The sequence below is a fragment of the Aulonocara sp. 'chitande type north' Nkhata Bay genome, linkage group LG17 (genome assembly GCF_057382095.1).
Source record: "Aulonocara sp. 'chitande type north' Nkhata Bay isolate Kocher_YH1m ecotype deep benthic linkage group LG17, A_spYH_male_GT1.1, whole genome shotgun sequence".
Classification (NCBI taxonomy): Eukaryota; Metazoa; Chordata; class Actinopteri; order Cichliformes; family Cichlidae; genus Aulonocara; species Aulonocara sp. 'chitande type north' Nkhata Bay.
In genome coordinates, this window is record NC_141360.1 from 39,490,205 (window position 1) to 39,505,744 (window position 15,540).

Consider the following 15,540-nt stretch of genomic DNA (forward strand, 5'->3'; position numbering starts at 1 on the left):
TAGACAGCACTAAAAAGTGAGCCTGAGCTCGCTTCTTGTGTTTTGAATCTTCTCTTCTTTTTCAGGACTACAGGCGTTCTTCCCTCTCACCTCTGGCCTGACTGACCCACCAGCCCATCACCATGAACTACCTTCGCCGGCGCCTGTCAGACAGCAGCTTTGTGGCCAACCTCCCCAACGGCTACATGATGGATCTGCAGAGGCCGACCCCGCCAGGCTCATCAACTTCTTCTCCTGCCTCCCCAGCCACAGAGAGGCGGCAGCCCCCGAGCGTCCCAAGCCAGCCTCAAGCCTCGGGCGTATCCTCTGGCTCAGCCTCTGGTCCGGCCTCAGGCTCAGGGAGCTTCCTCAGCTCCTTCTCCAGCGTGGTGAAGAGTGCACAGATGGCCCAGAATGTGGCGGCTGCCGCGCATGCTAAGTCAGCAGCGGCGGCTGCTGAAGGCGCCTCTGCAGGAGGTGTTCAGCCGGCCAAGCCTGTGATACGCAAGCCTAAGATCCTGCTGGTGATTGATGATCAGCACACAGACTGGTGAGCAGAAGCCTTTTAATGTAGTAGCACAAGTGTGGGTTTATATTTGAGCAGAAAACATTTCACATCACAGTGCTTGCTCTCTGAAGTCTGAAATGACTCATCTGAGATCACTTCAAGTTCCAGCAAATAATGAACTGAAGTGTGACTGATTTGTTTGTCAGAGTACTAGAACTCTTCCATGTCATTTACAGTCGTGCTTCCCTTAAAATTTCCACAGCGGATCACAAAAACCAATGAGCAGTTAAGTGGAAGTAACCTTCTTACTGCTGTATAAAGTGTAGTAGTATAAGTGGGACATGGCAAATTAAACTTAAGAGTGAACTTCTTTGATACATCACCACACCAAAAGCAAGTCTACACCTTGAAGACATAAAATGTTCAGTGAGTTTACCCTGATATAAGGCTTCTTTACATTGACTGTTTGATTATTAAACTATAAATTAGCATGTTTTTAAAATGTATATAATTACAGAAAAGGTGTACATACTTTGTAAAACAGGACTGCTGTCATGGATGTAAGAGTGAAGCTGGACTAAGTTGGCATTAGAGTAAAATGAAGATAAGAAACAGCTAGCATAGCATTGCAAACTGACAAAATATAGTTTTTATTCATAAAGAAATACATAAATATAAATATATAAGTAAAATATAAAGTGACAATTTCTTGCCGTGTATTGTTTTTGTTGCTGTAGTTCATATAATTCAAGTAATTCTGAAAAGTGCTAGGCTAACTGTTTCTAATGTTTATGCTAAGTTAGGCTATCTACTTCTAGCTCCGGTTCCATACTTTTAATGCTATGATGTTAACAGTAGTACTAATCCGACACTCTTGTCTGGAAGCACGTAGGTGTATTTAGAAAAACATCTGTATTCCTTTAAGATGCTACTTTCAAAACATCTCATTGTCAGTAAGCTAATTAGCCACCAAAATCTTTAGCATCTAAAAAGAAGATATTGCTAAGATTAAAAAAAGGTCAACTTTGATAGCTTGTATTTCTCCTTCTACTCTCCTGCCAAATGGAAAACATTCTTGTGCTTCAGTTTGAATGAAGTGAGATGTGTTATTGTTTATGATAGATTTGTACGTCCTTGGTCTTAGCCGGCGTTTGCATTAGCGTTCTTTGCTGGAATTAAAATTGTCATGGTAACAAGGAAAAGGAACGATGGAATGTGACAGGGAAAAAAAAAGTGATTTAATCAGAAGAAATGAGCTCTTCTTTCGCTGACAGCCCATACATGAATTTTTGAAGCCGACTTCAGCTGCCTTTTACTCCCAACGCCGGAGGAATTGATTTCCTGAGCTGCAGTGAAGACACGCAGCAGCCAGTTTATCGTGTTTGTCTTACGGAATCAATAAACCACTCATCCATTTCATGAATTGTTATTCTGTTGCCTGACATTTGCTGGTAGACCGACCTCAGCTGGGCTGTTATTAGCCATTTCCAGCCGCTCAAGCTGCACCCACAGAATTAGTAGGGATCATTATGTGCGGAGGCAATCCTCTACTAGGAGATCAGGCAGGAGTCTAAAAATGATCCCTAAATTAAAGCGCCCCACTGACAGCCGTGTCAAAAGCACCAAGATTGCTCTCAATTTCCCTCAAAGCCGGGTGGCCTCTTTTCCTTAAGCTGCAATCCCAAGAGGACCCATTTCTTTTCACACCCTGGTGTTTTTGAAATGAGTCGTCAGGGGATCATCCACCCTCTGAGGCACAAAAGCTCACTCAGCCACTCAGATGGAGCATCCTCACTCTTTGAGAGAACAGCGGCTTTTTTTTTTTTTTTTTAAATCACCAACTCTGTTAGTTAAATAAAGAGAGAAGAATGGAAGTTTTTTTTTTAAAGTGCGGTTGATTTATTGATTTTTTTTTTGTGAGCTTTTGCAGCAACAGGAACATCTGAGCAATATAAAGCAATCCAGGGTAACGAAACCTTACCTTCAAACGAGATTTTAGTATTCAAATTTTGATCATATGAGTTAACTCTGTCAAAATAGCTTGCGGCACTGTTGTAGTGGGTTAGATTATGTGTGATGGATTGCAATTTTGAAGTCCAGGTGTCCATCTATGCTCCATAGTTTCGCTTGCTTATTGTCATTTATTGGTTGCAGCACTTTTATTCAAAGTTTGAGCTTTTTTCTGCACAGTTTGACACGACAGTGCTGAGTTTAGGGCCCACATTTTAAGCACAAGCAGGATTTCTGTGATGCCACAGCTTGCTTTGAAGCCTTAAGCAAAACATCATAACACCTACACACGTGAGATGTAGAAACACATCATTTTTTAATCATTTCTTACATCTTTTTAAACATTGCAACAGACTGGCGACCTGGCCAGGAGACCTCACATACCCAGCCACCCTCAATTTGATAAAAGGGATTTACTTAAAGCTTCCAAGCAACATTTTAATAACACATTATTTTTTTAAATATTGGTAGGCGTGGGTTCTCTCCGGGTACTCCGGCTTCCTCCCACCGTCCAAAGACATGCAGCTTGTGGGGATAGGTTAATTGGATAATCCAAATTATCACTAGGTGTGAATGTGCGAATGAATGTGAGTGCGAATGGTTGTCTGTCCCTGTGTGTTGGCCCTGCGACAGACTGGCGACCTGTCCAGGGTGTACCCCGCCTCTCGCCCTATGACAGCTGGGATAGGCTCCAGCGCCCCCCGCGACCCTGAAAAGGACAAGCGGAAGCGAATGGATGGATGGATAGGCACTGCTTTATTTTTGGCACATTTTCTGCAATAACTTTTCAGAATTGTGCAATTTAAGTGCTCTGAGAGGAAACTGCATTTCTGTCTACTCTAGGATGTCTTCAGAGGTAGGAGACAAAGAGACTGTTCCTGTTGGTTATCAATGCAAATGTCCATGGATGTCACTTCACAGGGCAAAGAGTCTCGTTCAGTGTGAGGAAATAGAGCAGGAAAACATGATATTGCTTTTAACTGCTGAATTCAAAGCGTGTCAAGCTGCTGTTAAACGCTGTTAAATGTAGAACTGTTCCTGAGTTAACCACTGGGTGGCACTGTAGCTTACTTAAAGCCTCATAGACGGCTGCTTATCATTTCCCTTGACGCTTCAATGTTTCTATGTAGGAGTGATGAGCTTTGACCAGCAGATGGAGTTATCTGATAGACTATAAATTTTATCTGAAGCACTTCCTCTTGCAGTCTTGTAGCGTTTGAGCCTACAGATGTTCTCAGAGTATTAGTCTTTACATCATCACTTATCACTTTGATTTCATTTCAAACCAGTGTTATCTCTAGAGATGAAGGTCATGTCTTTTCCATTTAGATAACAGACTGAAAGCAGTAATTAATTAATATCCAATTCAAGAAGTTTTTTTTTAGATTCACTTAACACTTTGGACTGTTATCACTGATGTCCATTGTTAGTGAATATACCTAAAATTGGCTCCAAAGCTGCCTGAACAACATCACATCCATGGAAACTGATACTGTTGTTGGACTAGTCGTGTCAAACATGAGGCCTGGGGGCCTGAATTGGCCAGGCAAAAACTCCAATTTGGGCCACTGGATGACTTTGGAAATGTGAAGGAAATTTTGGACTTTGGACCGACAGATCTTTCATTTACTGCAGCAGGATTTCTTCATTGTGTAGATGTACCTTTGAAATTGCATCTTTTTCTTATGATAAGATATCTCAGGGGTTAGTTAAACTTATTTACACTGAGAGAAAGGAGTTTCATCGATTAAGATCAAAGTGGGCTGCGTGAGGCATGTAACATGAGCTTGACATCCCTGATTTGAAGCTTGAATTTGCTTGATGGATGTCCTGAGAGTAAAGACAACTGTTACTCATTCTGCAGGAGTTTATAAATGTTCATCTCCAGCTCCTCTCTGGTATGTTTGCATGTTATCATTGACCAATGGCAGCTTTAAGAGTGTCAGTCATGGTGCTGCTGCTAACAATAAAACTGAACCAGCACTGAAGTGGTGACTGTGAATGTCCACAAGATCAGCTCAGGAGGTGGCTGTCGACTTGAGACTTGAGCCACTTCAGCCAGCAGTCGAACAGTTAACGCTCGACTCTCAGATGCAGATTGAGGGGGAAAAAATTTGGCTGCTCTTTTTGCAACATGTCTTCAACTAAACCTTGTCGCTGGATTTCATTTATAACCGTTGGGAAAGTGATGTATTGTGTGCTGCTTTGCTGTTGAAATCTTTAGGTTGCTCAAATGACAAAGTGAAGATAAGAGTTCCAATTGTGTTGGCGAGGTTTATGATTGGCTTTATGACCCTTTATTGACTCATGATGTACTCTTGATTTTTTTTAAGCCCCAGGAGTCCAATGGTCTTTCAACATCGCGTTCTAAATAGATGCAATGTGGTTTTCATGTATTTACATAGTAAAAATTGAGCTTATTCTATATATGGTCACAAGTTTAGACGCTAACGTAATGTTTTTTGCATGGAAGAAGTGCAATTGCTAAAAAAACACAACTTTAGCTCTTTGACAGACATTCAGCAGGTATATGGCCATCCATCCACTTTCCTTTGCTTACTCCATTTTCCAATTTCTGATGGGGGATTGCAAAATGATCCCAGGACAGTTAAGATGTGTAATATCTCCAGTAGACTGGGCCTACTTTAAAGTTTCCCTTCAGCTTGTTGTGCCTAGAAAACACCCCAGAGGTTTCTCAGTGAGACGTTATAACCAATTCAGTTGGTTTGGTCCAGACGCCCTAGGACAGGGGTGTCCAACTCCAGGCCTCGAGGGCCAGTGTCCTGCAGGTTTTAGATCTCACCCTGGGTCAACACACCTGAATCAAATGATTAGTTCATTACCTGGCCTCTGGAGAACTTCAAGACATGTTGAGGAGGTCATTTAGCCATTTAAACCAGCTGTGTTGGATCAAGGACACATCTAATACCTGCAGGACACCGGCCCTCGGGGCCTGGAGTTGGACACTCCTGTCCCAGGGAGAAAAAGGCTTTGTGGCCTTTTGGATCTGATATCTCATACCGTCTATCATAACCCAAAGCTCCTGGCCTTAGCTACAGGTTGGTATTGGCTGGAAAAATTGAAAGATTACATGTTTACTGGTGAAAATCCAAATAATTTTGTACTTGAGTGAAAATAGCTTTGGCTAGAAACCCAACTAAACACAACCAGCGCAGATTGTCAGGCTGCATGAAAAACGATGAATTCACTTGCAGCTTTTCTTACTGAATTACTGCTGGACAGCGATGTGTTTATGTACAGTTGGGAAAAGGGGAACCGATTGCCCTGATCATCGGCCATCAATCTTTGAACCGAACTAAACAAAGTGACTGGGGCAGGCAAAGGAATATGTGATTTCCACAACAGCTGCTTTACTCTGCTGCCCGAACCTGATTGTTCTTGTTGGAAAACAAACAAACAAACAAAAAAATTCATTCATGTCATTCATCCAGCCCGTTTGTATACAATCATGTGGTCCATAAATGAAATGAAACTGTAGTTTTCATTGGGTTGTGCAGGAACATAGTGAAGCTATCTCTGAGTGTAGTAGGAACACCAGAACTTGTGCTGTGATTTCAGACAGGTTGCTCAATAGCTTGTCCAGTCTTTCTGAGCAGCCCTGACTCGAGAGCGCTGTGAACATATCGGGTGTCCGTTGATCTATCCTTTCCCCCCCGGGGCTGAATTTCCTCCTGGGCATTCCAGCAGAGAGGCTGGGGTCTCTGGGGAAACCCTGCTCTGTCCTGACAGACTTGGCCTCCAGCAATGACTCATGCACAATAGCAGTACACAGCACTGAGAGCATCACCGCAACCACCAACAATCCTTCCTTTTCTGCCTCTCCCGCTGCCTCTCTTTCAGGGTGACTCGTAAGACGACGGGCCAAGTAGCTGTCAGTCTGTTTGCTTTGTGTTCTGAATGATATGAGCATCTGATTGCTCAATTCAGCCCCACGCTGGCATACTGCTTACTTCTTCTAGAGTAGCCCAGTACTATTGACATCCCCTGGTCATCTCGAACCACATGAAGAAGATTAAAATTTTCTGTTTTGTCTGCAGAAGAAGCACAGAGGCCACACACTGGCACAAAAAAAGCTAAACATCCTCTCGCTGCATTTGTTAATCTATGCTTTGTCTCACAAAGAGTTCAGAAAGTGCAAAATGAATTCATTAGAAGGCCACTGGGTTTATAAAGCACTCAAAGGGTAAAGACAGTAATTTACTTTTGGAACGTTTAGTGCTAAAAGGTCCAGATAAAAACGTCCCAGACAGTTTGATTCATTTTATTTGATCACGTTTAGATACAGATTTCTGGGGGAAAAACCCTTTAAAGTGCACACCTTACAAAACAGGCACGTTTATTTTGGAGAATTCTCTAAAAATTAACAACATGAGAAAAGAAGCGTGAAGTCGCTCACCTGCTTTCAGTCTCTGAGATTAGTAATCAGAGGCAAAGCCTCGCAGTCACTCCTTTATAAAAAAGACAAATACATTTACATTTTTTTCTGCATACACGGCAAAATGTGACCATCAGAACGTTTCTACTTTCAGCATCAGCTCTGGTACATAAACCTCACAGTAAATGCAGATGGCACACTTTCTGTGTTTCAACTTACTGGAGGCCACGACGGCCACTCCACTCGATTCAGTCAGTCTATGTCCCACCCTCAGCTATCGCCACCAGCTCTGGGTAGTGACCAAAAGAATGAGACGGCAGGTACAAGTGACAGAAATGACCTTCCTCCAAAGGATGTCTGGCTTCACCCTTAGAGAGAGGGTGATGGGGGCGATTATATGGGAGGGATTGCTGCCCCATCCACATCAAAAGTAGTCAGGTGAGATGCTTCCTCAGCCTCCTGGACGTCTACTAAGTGAAGTGTTTTGGGCATGAGGAAGCCCCGGGGCAGACCCATGACAATACTTGCAGGGTTACATCTCTGTGCTGGTTTAAGCTGCGTACATACTGGCAGCGATCGTTTTGCAGCTGCCAGCTGGTTGCTTGCAGACATTCCAGGCTCTGGTTGCCTAGGCGACCTTCTACTGTATTTACTAGCAGGTCAATTCAAGTTATTTATATACCGCCCAATCACAACAGTCACCTCAAGGTGCTTTATATTGTAAGATAGAGAGCCTTAGGGCTGCTCGATTATGGCAAAAATGATAATCACGATTATTTTCACTGAAATTGCGATCTCGATTATTTGACGATATTTATTTAACAATAACAATGTGTTGAATAATGACTTTAAAGATTGTCAAAAAATAATATAAAATAGTGTGCAAATACTGATAACAGTGCAAATGTTTGCAATATAAAAAATAAATGAAAAATGTAAACATCTATGTTTAGTGAACTTTGCAGTGTTGCTCTGTGGTGCAGCTACACTGTAGCAAAGTTTACACACTGTGTCTACTTGATCCACGTCTGACTCCGCGAACCCATAATGTTTCCACACCACTGAAGTTTTTTTTACCTCTCTTTTCAACCAACGGCAGTCACTCTCCTCTCCAAATAACTTCTGCTTAGCTTTCCGAGCTTCCCTCGGGTCCTCTTAATTGTTGTGACCCGTGTTCGAAATGCAGAGAGGTGCGCTTGATTTGCCACACGGAGCAGCGTGAGAGTAAAGCACGAGGGAGGGGCTAATAATCGGCTCAGTCATTTTTAATGATCGTTGAAAGCCCAGATCGTAATCGAGATTAAAATTCAATTAATTGAGCAGCCCTAGAGAGCCTACAATACAATATTGTAAAGGCTTACAGTAATATAGAGAAAATTCCAAAATTCAGTTGATCCTCTATGAGCAAGCACTTTGGCAACAGTGGGACAAAAAAACTCCATTTTAACAGGAAGAAACCTAGAGGGGAGCGAGGGAGGACAAAAGAGCCAGAGAGTAATGATAATAAATGATTAAATGCAGGTCATATGCCAATCAACAGTATTTTTCACTCTCATTGGTATCCTCAGTTGCTTGCCTATAAAGTTTGTTGCAGATCCCGCCCACTTTGCGTTGCCATCATTTATTTTTTATGAATGCCTTGGAAAAGCTGGAGAAGGTGTCCAGGGAGGGTCTTAGACTGTTGCTGCCACAACCTGCAGCCCAGTGGAGCTACAGTTACACTTCTATTACAGATTAAAAATGAGTGGTGAAGTGGAGTTGCGACTCACCAGTAATTGCCACAATCCAGCTGTTGATGACACATTAACAGGAGATTATGTGAGTTTGGTGCTTCAGTTATTTGTAGTGTTTTTTTCTGAGTTTATTACAAACCTGCTGCATAAAACAAAAACAGGATCCATCCATGATCTCAACATACAACAGAGCTGTATGTGTAGCTGTAACGTAAAATAATACCATCCATGCATCCATCTATCCACCCACCCATCCATCCACCCACCCCCTTTGAGTCCAGGGGGCAGCACATTGAGAAGCCCAGACTTCCCTCACCAGTTCCACCTCTTCTAGCTTATCCCGGGGGACACAGAGTCAATTCCAGGCCAGCTGAGAGATATATTCTCTCCGGGGAGTCCGGGGCCTCCTCCCAGTAGGATATGTCCAAAATACCTCACCTAGGAAGCTTCCAGGAGGCGTACTAGTCAGATGCCCGAACCACCTGAACTGGCTCGTGGTGGAAGACCAGCGGCTCAGAGTCATTCTGGAATAACTGAGCTCGTCACCCTACCTCCAAGAGAGCCCAGCCATCCTTCGAAGGAAACTCATTTCCTCCAAGAATTACTTAGAATAAATTTCCCAGACACAGCAAAACAGTTGTATGAGGCGCTATCATCAAATGAAACCATGTACTTCACTTCAGAGAGGTCACAGTCTTTCAGCTGCAGTTTAATAAGTTTGTATGGGTGCATTTCCCACAAGGTGGCCTTTCAAATCATCAAAGTAACTTTCAAAAAATAGCCACAAAGAAAACTCATTCCCTCAACGTCTGAATGAACTGTGAAGAACACAAACATATATGTAACCTATGTCTGAATGAAGAATGCTACTTTAATTTAAAGCCATTGTTCCTAGACTGACATTTTTGTTGAAGCACACATGGCTGATCATCTGTGCCCACTAAGATGGGTGTGGCCTTTGCTCTCTGATCATTCACCTGTTTGATACTTGATAGTGCTGATCACAGCGGATGTTCTTTCTGTGTGCAGAGAGGCACAATCTGATCTTGGCAGGCTTTTTCTAATCCAGATAACTTTTTATAGTTCCATTTTTATTTTTACTTCTAAAAAAGTTCACATAGCTGCCTTGGACATAGTGTTACAGCAAATGTGACGCTACTGACATCTATATTCTGCTGTCTCCAAGTGGCTAAAGAAATCACTATTTGCAGGTTTAAAGCTTAAGATATTGTGATGGTCTTGTTATGCATCCCTATTGCGCCTTTGTGGGAGTCCCTCCTACAGCGGATGTCTCCAGTGGCCCATGTTTGCCCTCGCCGCACACATGTGCACAATCGAATGGTGAAAACAACACCAGCTACAACCTTCTTTTTTTTTTATTTTTTAAACGAGCTAAACCAGCACATTTTAAATTTTTATCTGCTTGTAAAAATATGAGGCCACTATAGAAAATCTCCTTTAAAAACAGAGCGGTATTAGCACATCATCAGCTCTGATGGAGTTCCTCCTAATAAAAGCAGCGATAACACATGCATGACTCATACGCCTTCTATGAGTGGTACACAAAAAGAAGTAACTTATTCTCATGGTTACAAAAATAAAAGAAGTCGTTAAGCCTCGTGGTGTTTATGTAGTGGGCGTATGCACGACCGAGGGATGGAAAGCCCAGGCCTCTGTGCAGCGCTTCTACATGTGATCACATCTAAAACACTCATTCAAACCCCAGAGCCCAGTGGTCTGTAAATGAAATTGATGTAAATTAAACCAGTGAATGAATATTGGAATTGTACAGCGCTTTGAGGGCCCTGAAAAGCGCTATATAAATGCAATCCATTAATATTATTATTATTATTATTATTATTATTATTATTAGTATTATTAAATGTTTTGCAATACCTTAAACATATACCGGGCTTTTTTTGTTTTTGTTTGGGCCATTCAGCATGCCTCCCGCTCTGAGGCAGCGGTGGTCCTGACTGCCAGGGGGCATTGCCTGTCTAGTATGTAGGTCAGTCATGAAGAATCCCAGCTTCCACAATTACAGAGAATGAGACGGCTTGGGACCCAAAACTATCAAGCCCAACAGCTGGGAGATGTTAGGAAAAAAGATCCTCCTCAGTGACTGTAATGAACATTAATGAATGGAGCTAAAAGGACACATGTGGGCAGATGAAAAACAAAAGAAGGCGGACAGGCAGAAGAGGAAAGAGGCTTTCTGTTTGGTGGAAGAGAAAAAAAATGTTGCAAAAAGGGAAATGTGTTTCAGTCTGAGGAGGTTGCAAAGCATATGTTGGATCAGAAAGCACTGCACATTTTATACTGTGCTTTACTACTGCCATATATGAGCTACTGTGTAGAGGTCTGGGGAAACACATACAAAAGTAACACACAAACAATAACTATAATACAGAAAAGGGCCATTAGATTAATAAATAATGTAGGGTACAGGGACCATACAAATGCACTCTTTGTCAAAATGCAAGCTATTAAATTCCAAGACTTGGTGAAGCTTAAAACAGCGCAAATAATGTATAAAGTAAGAAATAAATTGCTTCCCAAAGAAATCTGTAAATTGTTCATAGAAAGAGAAGGTGGGTATAACTTAAGAGGGAAATGGAATTTAAAAATACAAAGTGCTAGAACAACTTTAAGAACTATGTCAATCTCAATTGCAGGAGTTAAATTATGGAACAGTCTAACAGAAGAAATAAAAGACAGTCAAAACATAAAACAGTTTAAAGTAAAATATAAAAACCTCATTTTAAATAAGTATAAGAATGAAGAAAACGGGGTTAACCCAGGATGGTAATGTTGCTGGTAATGGTGTTGCGGTTCTTTTTTGGTTGTTTTTTTGTTTTTTTGTTTTGTTTTGGTTTGTTGTTTTTCCATAACTTGTGTATCTGCAAATATACACATTCTGTATTTTTCATATGAAAGAAACTATACTGTGGTGGGGCTTGCTAATTTCTTGTTTTTGATTTATGTATGTTATGTTTTGTTTTACTTCATATGTTTATATGTTTCATATGTTGTTTGTTTAATTTAAGACAAAAAAAAATTAAATGAATGAGAGGTAAAACTTGAGGGGGTAGGGACAAATAAGTAAATACTTCAGCCTACTCCTTTTCAAACAAATAATGGAATGATATTTTGTAATGATTGTGAAGGCACATGTTTGAAATGTTTGAAATAAAAATGAACTGAACTGAACTGAACTGAACTGAAAGCCCGTCCCAGTAACAGAAGGCCTGTAGCATGTAGCCCAGATCCTCAGCTCCTCAAGGGTCCAGCCCGGAGCCTTTGACAGATTGTTCACTGTCCCACGTCTGAGAGTTCAGCAGCGTCACCTGCAGCTATAAAACAAAAACAATAACCAAAGATCTACGCTTAAGAAAGGAGAGCTGACTTATATCAGATAATGGTGCTCTTATTTTGAGTTGTGTATCGTTAAATACTTTAATAACTGTAAGGTTGTTGCAAATGATTGCGAGAAACCCCCTCTTCAGTTATATTCGCCATATATCATTACCCAACATGCACTGGGCAATTATGTATGCAAGACAAACTGGACGTATTTTTATTCACATTAATGTAGTCATAGATAAGTTGATACTATGAAAGTCTCAGTATACAATAAAACTAGAGCATGATGTTGTTGACACTGTGGCAGGTGTTGGGTCAGTCCACCAAATGAATAGACTGAAACAGCCGGATGGATGGAAACATATTCCAATTAGTTTTATAATTGACATGGACATAATGTGTAGACGCTTAGCTTTCATTTGCGGGTCTCCAGATTCAAATTGGATCAAAAGTTTGGGAGTTTCAGATCCTGAACATGTGCCACCCTCTTTTTAAAGGGACCAAATGTAATTGGATCAACTGACTCAAAGGCTATTTCATGGGTAGGTGTTCCTTTGTTATTATATGCCATTATCAATTAAACAGATAAAAGGTCTGGAGTTGATTTGAGGTGTGAAGATTTTTGTTGTGAAAAACATGCAGCTAAAGGAGCTCTCCACGCAGGTGAAATAAGTCGTCCTTAACCTGCAAAAAGAGAAAAAAAAAACATCCAAGAAATGGCTAGAATAGCTGGATTGGCAAAATCTACACTTTGGTAAATCCTGAGAATCAAGGGAAGCGCTGGTGAACTCGGTGCAAAAAGACCTGGATGTCCACAGAAGAAAACAGCAGCGGATGATCAAAGCAGATAAACCCCCTCAGAACAGCCAACCAAGTGAACAACACTCTCCAGGAGTCTGCGTATTGATATCCAAATCTACAATAAAGAGAAGACTGCATGAAAGTAAATACAGAGGGTTCACTGGAAGGCACTCATAAGCCTCAAGAACAGAAAAAAGCCAGCACAGTTCTGCAAAAGCATTCTTTGGACAGATGAAAGCAAGACCTCTGTCAGAATGATGGCAAGTAAAAGTTTGGAGAAGGCAGCTCATGATCCAAAGGATACCACATCATTTGTAAAACATACCAGAGGTAGTGTGATGGTTTGGGCGTGCATGGCTGCCAGTGGCACTGGGACACGAGTGTTTACTGATGATGTGACACAAGACAGAAGCAGCCGAATGAACTCTGAAGCGTTCGGAGACAGACTGTCTGCTCAAATCCAGCTAAATGCAGCAAATTGATTGAGGAGTGTCTCATAATACAGAAGGACAGTGATCCTAGACATACAGCCAAAGCAACCCAGGAGTTTATTAAAGCAAAGCAGTGGAATATTCCAAGAAAGTCACCTGATCTCGACCCAGCATGCATTTCACTTGTTGAAGTCTAAACTTCAGACAGAAAGGCAAACAAACAGCAACTGAACGCCGCTGCAGTCAAAGCCTGCTCGAGCATTAAAAAGAAGGAAAGCCAGCGTCTGGTGATGTCCATGAGTTCAAGACTTCAGGCTGTCATTGCGGGCAAAGAGTTTTCAACCAAGTATTAGAAACGAACATTTTATTTTCAGTTATTACTTTCGGGCCCTGAAATAAAGGGATTGTGTTGAAAAATGTTTTAGTTCCTCACATGTTTATCTTTTGTTTAACCCACTGGATTAAAGCTGGAAGTCAACGGCATCTTAGTTGTTTCATTTAAAATTCTTTGTGGTCATGTACAGAACCAAAATGAGAAAAAAGTTGTCTCTGTCCAAATGTATATGGGCCTAATTGTAGCTGCTCTGTGTCCTTTTTTAGGCTTTTTTAAAACTGTTTTTTTTTTTTACCGGTTTAGCCGTGCATTGTACATTCAAATTAACCAAAGAGAAAAAGTTCACGTTTCACTTTTCTGTACACAAACATCTTGAAATAGCTCACAGAAGCCACGTGCCTCTTGGTAAATCTAAATTCTGCAAGTCTGACAGGACAAAGTCTGATGGGATGTAAGATAACTCTTCTGGTAACTGGAACTTAATTGTGTCAGACCTGAAGGAAACTGCTGCACATCAGGACAAGATGATTCCTGTTTTTTTCCCGTGTGACTGTCACGTGACTTCTAAACTTAGTTTAGTGAGTAAGTGCTCAATATGTAGCAACCGCAGTGCAGTTTCACCTGCTCTACAAACTGCTGCCACAAACACATGAGAAAAAGCAACACGCAGCTACTCATTCATTGTGCTGCCTTTATTAAAAGCACTTTTTTTCACCCTTAGCCAAGGGATTGTGTTTACTTGAAGCCCCGCAAGGTCAGATTCTGTAATCATGGAAAATGTGAGTCATTATTTTGCCTACTTGCAAGGTATTTTGGAAGGTCTGTTGAAATTTCAGCCCTCTTTCTATCAAATAAACAAAGATATTTTAAGGTTGTTTTCACTGTTAGGAGTGTTTAGAGCACGTACATTATTCTGCAGGAGAGGAATCAGTGCATATGACCTATAGTAACAAATCATTTTGTGTTGGAATAGTGATTTATACCCTCTGAGTATCGGCTGAAATCAGAATTCCACTGTAGAAATGCCAAATGTGCATAATGCAAACAAAAGAAATCATCTAATATGGATCAAAAGCAAATCTATTATCATTTCTTTTACAAATTCTCTCTTTTATTTCATCTAGGGCCAAGTATTTCCGAGGGAAAAAGCTGAACGGGGAGTACGAGATCCGTGTCGAGCAGGTACAGTGTATTTAATAACGCTATTCTGCCTATTCATTATTTTAAAGTCATCATTGATAGCTATTGTGTTATGTACTCATTGATCCTTTAAACATAAATATTTTGCCTCTTAACAGCTTCGTACTGATTGCGCAGCAACATGTCACTAAAATATTTGTAATAAATGATATGAAATGATTTACAAAATGTTTGGTTTTTTATCTGTTCAAAACCAAAACTGTATAATAATGAATAATGCACACCAAGGTTATTGTCCATTTAATAAGAATGTAATAAATGTTGACAGACTATGGCAGTCCTGACGAGCTACATGTCGTCTTCCATTTAAAGTTTTTGTAAATCATCAGTTTGGCACTTTGGGACATGTGTGCAGTGGTCCCTTGTTTATCGCAGGAGTTACGTTCCAAAAATAACCTGCAACAGACGAAATCCGCGAAGTAGTCAGCTTAATTATTTTACAGTTATTATAGATATTTTAAGGCTATAAAAAAAACATTACACACTTTATGCACTTTTCTCAGACAGACATGAACATTTTCACACGTTTCTCTCTTGTTTAAACACTCGCAAAGTTCAAACCTTCGTAGAAAAATAAGTCCAGTATTATAAAATGAAACCTTTATTGTATTTTTCTTTCGAACATGAGGGTTTGAGGTCTTACTTTTCATGTTTTCTTCAAGCTAAAACTACACCGCTAGCTTAACGGCTAATTTAAGTTAATGAAGTTGTTCTTTGTCTTAATGGACACTTAAAATTTCTTCTCAGTCTTGAAATCTAAATGATAAGAGTTTTTTTTTTTTTAA

At 40.8% G+C, this 15,540-nt stretch overlaps 1 protein-coding gene across 3 annotated transcripts in view; it reads left to right on the forward strand.

Annotated features, from left to right (window-relative positions):
- syn3 (synapsin III) overlaps nt 1-15,540 on the forward strand; it is a 130,383-nt gene that overhangs the window by 14,948 nt on the left and 99,895 nt on the right. For all 3 annotated transcript variants that reach the window (XM_086268905.1, XM_086268904.1, XM_086268903.1), the window contains exons 2-3: nt 66-529; nt 14,680-14,737. In XM_086268905.1, coding sequence (XP_086125031.1) covers nt 123-529; nt 14,680-14,737 — 465 coding nt within the window. In that variant the 5' untranslated portion in view covers nt 66-122. The remainder of the gene's footprint in view (nt 1-65; nt 530-14,679; nt 14,738-15,540) is intronic.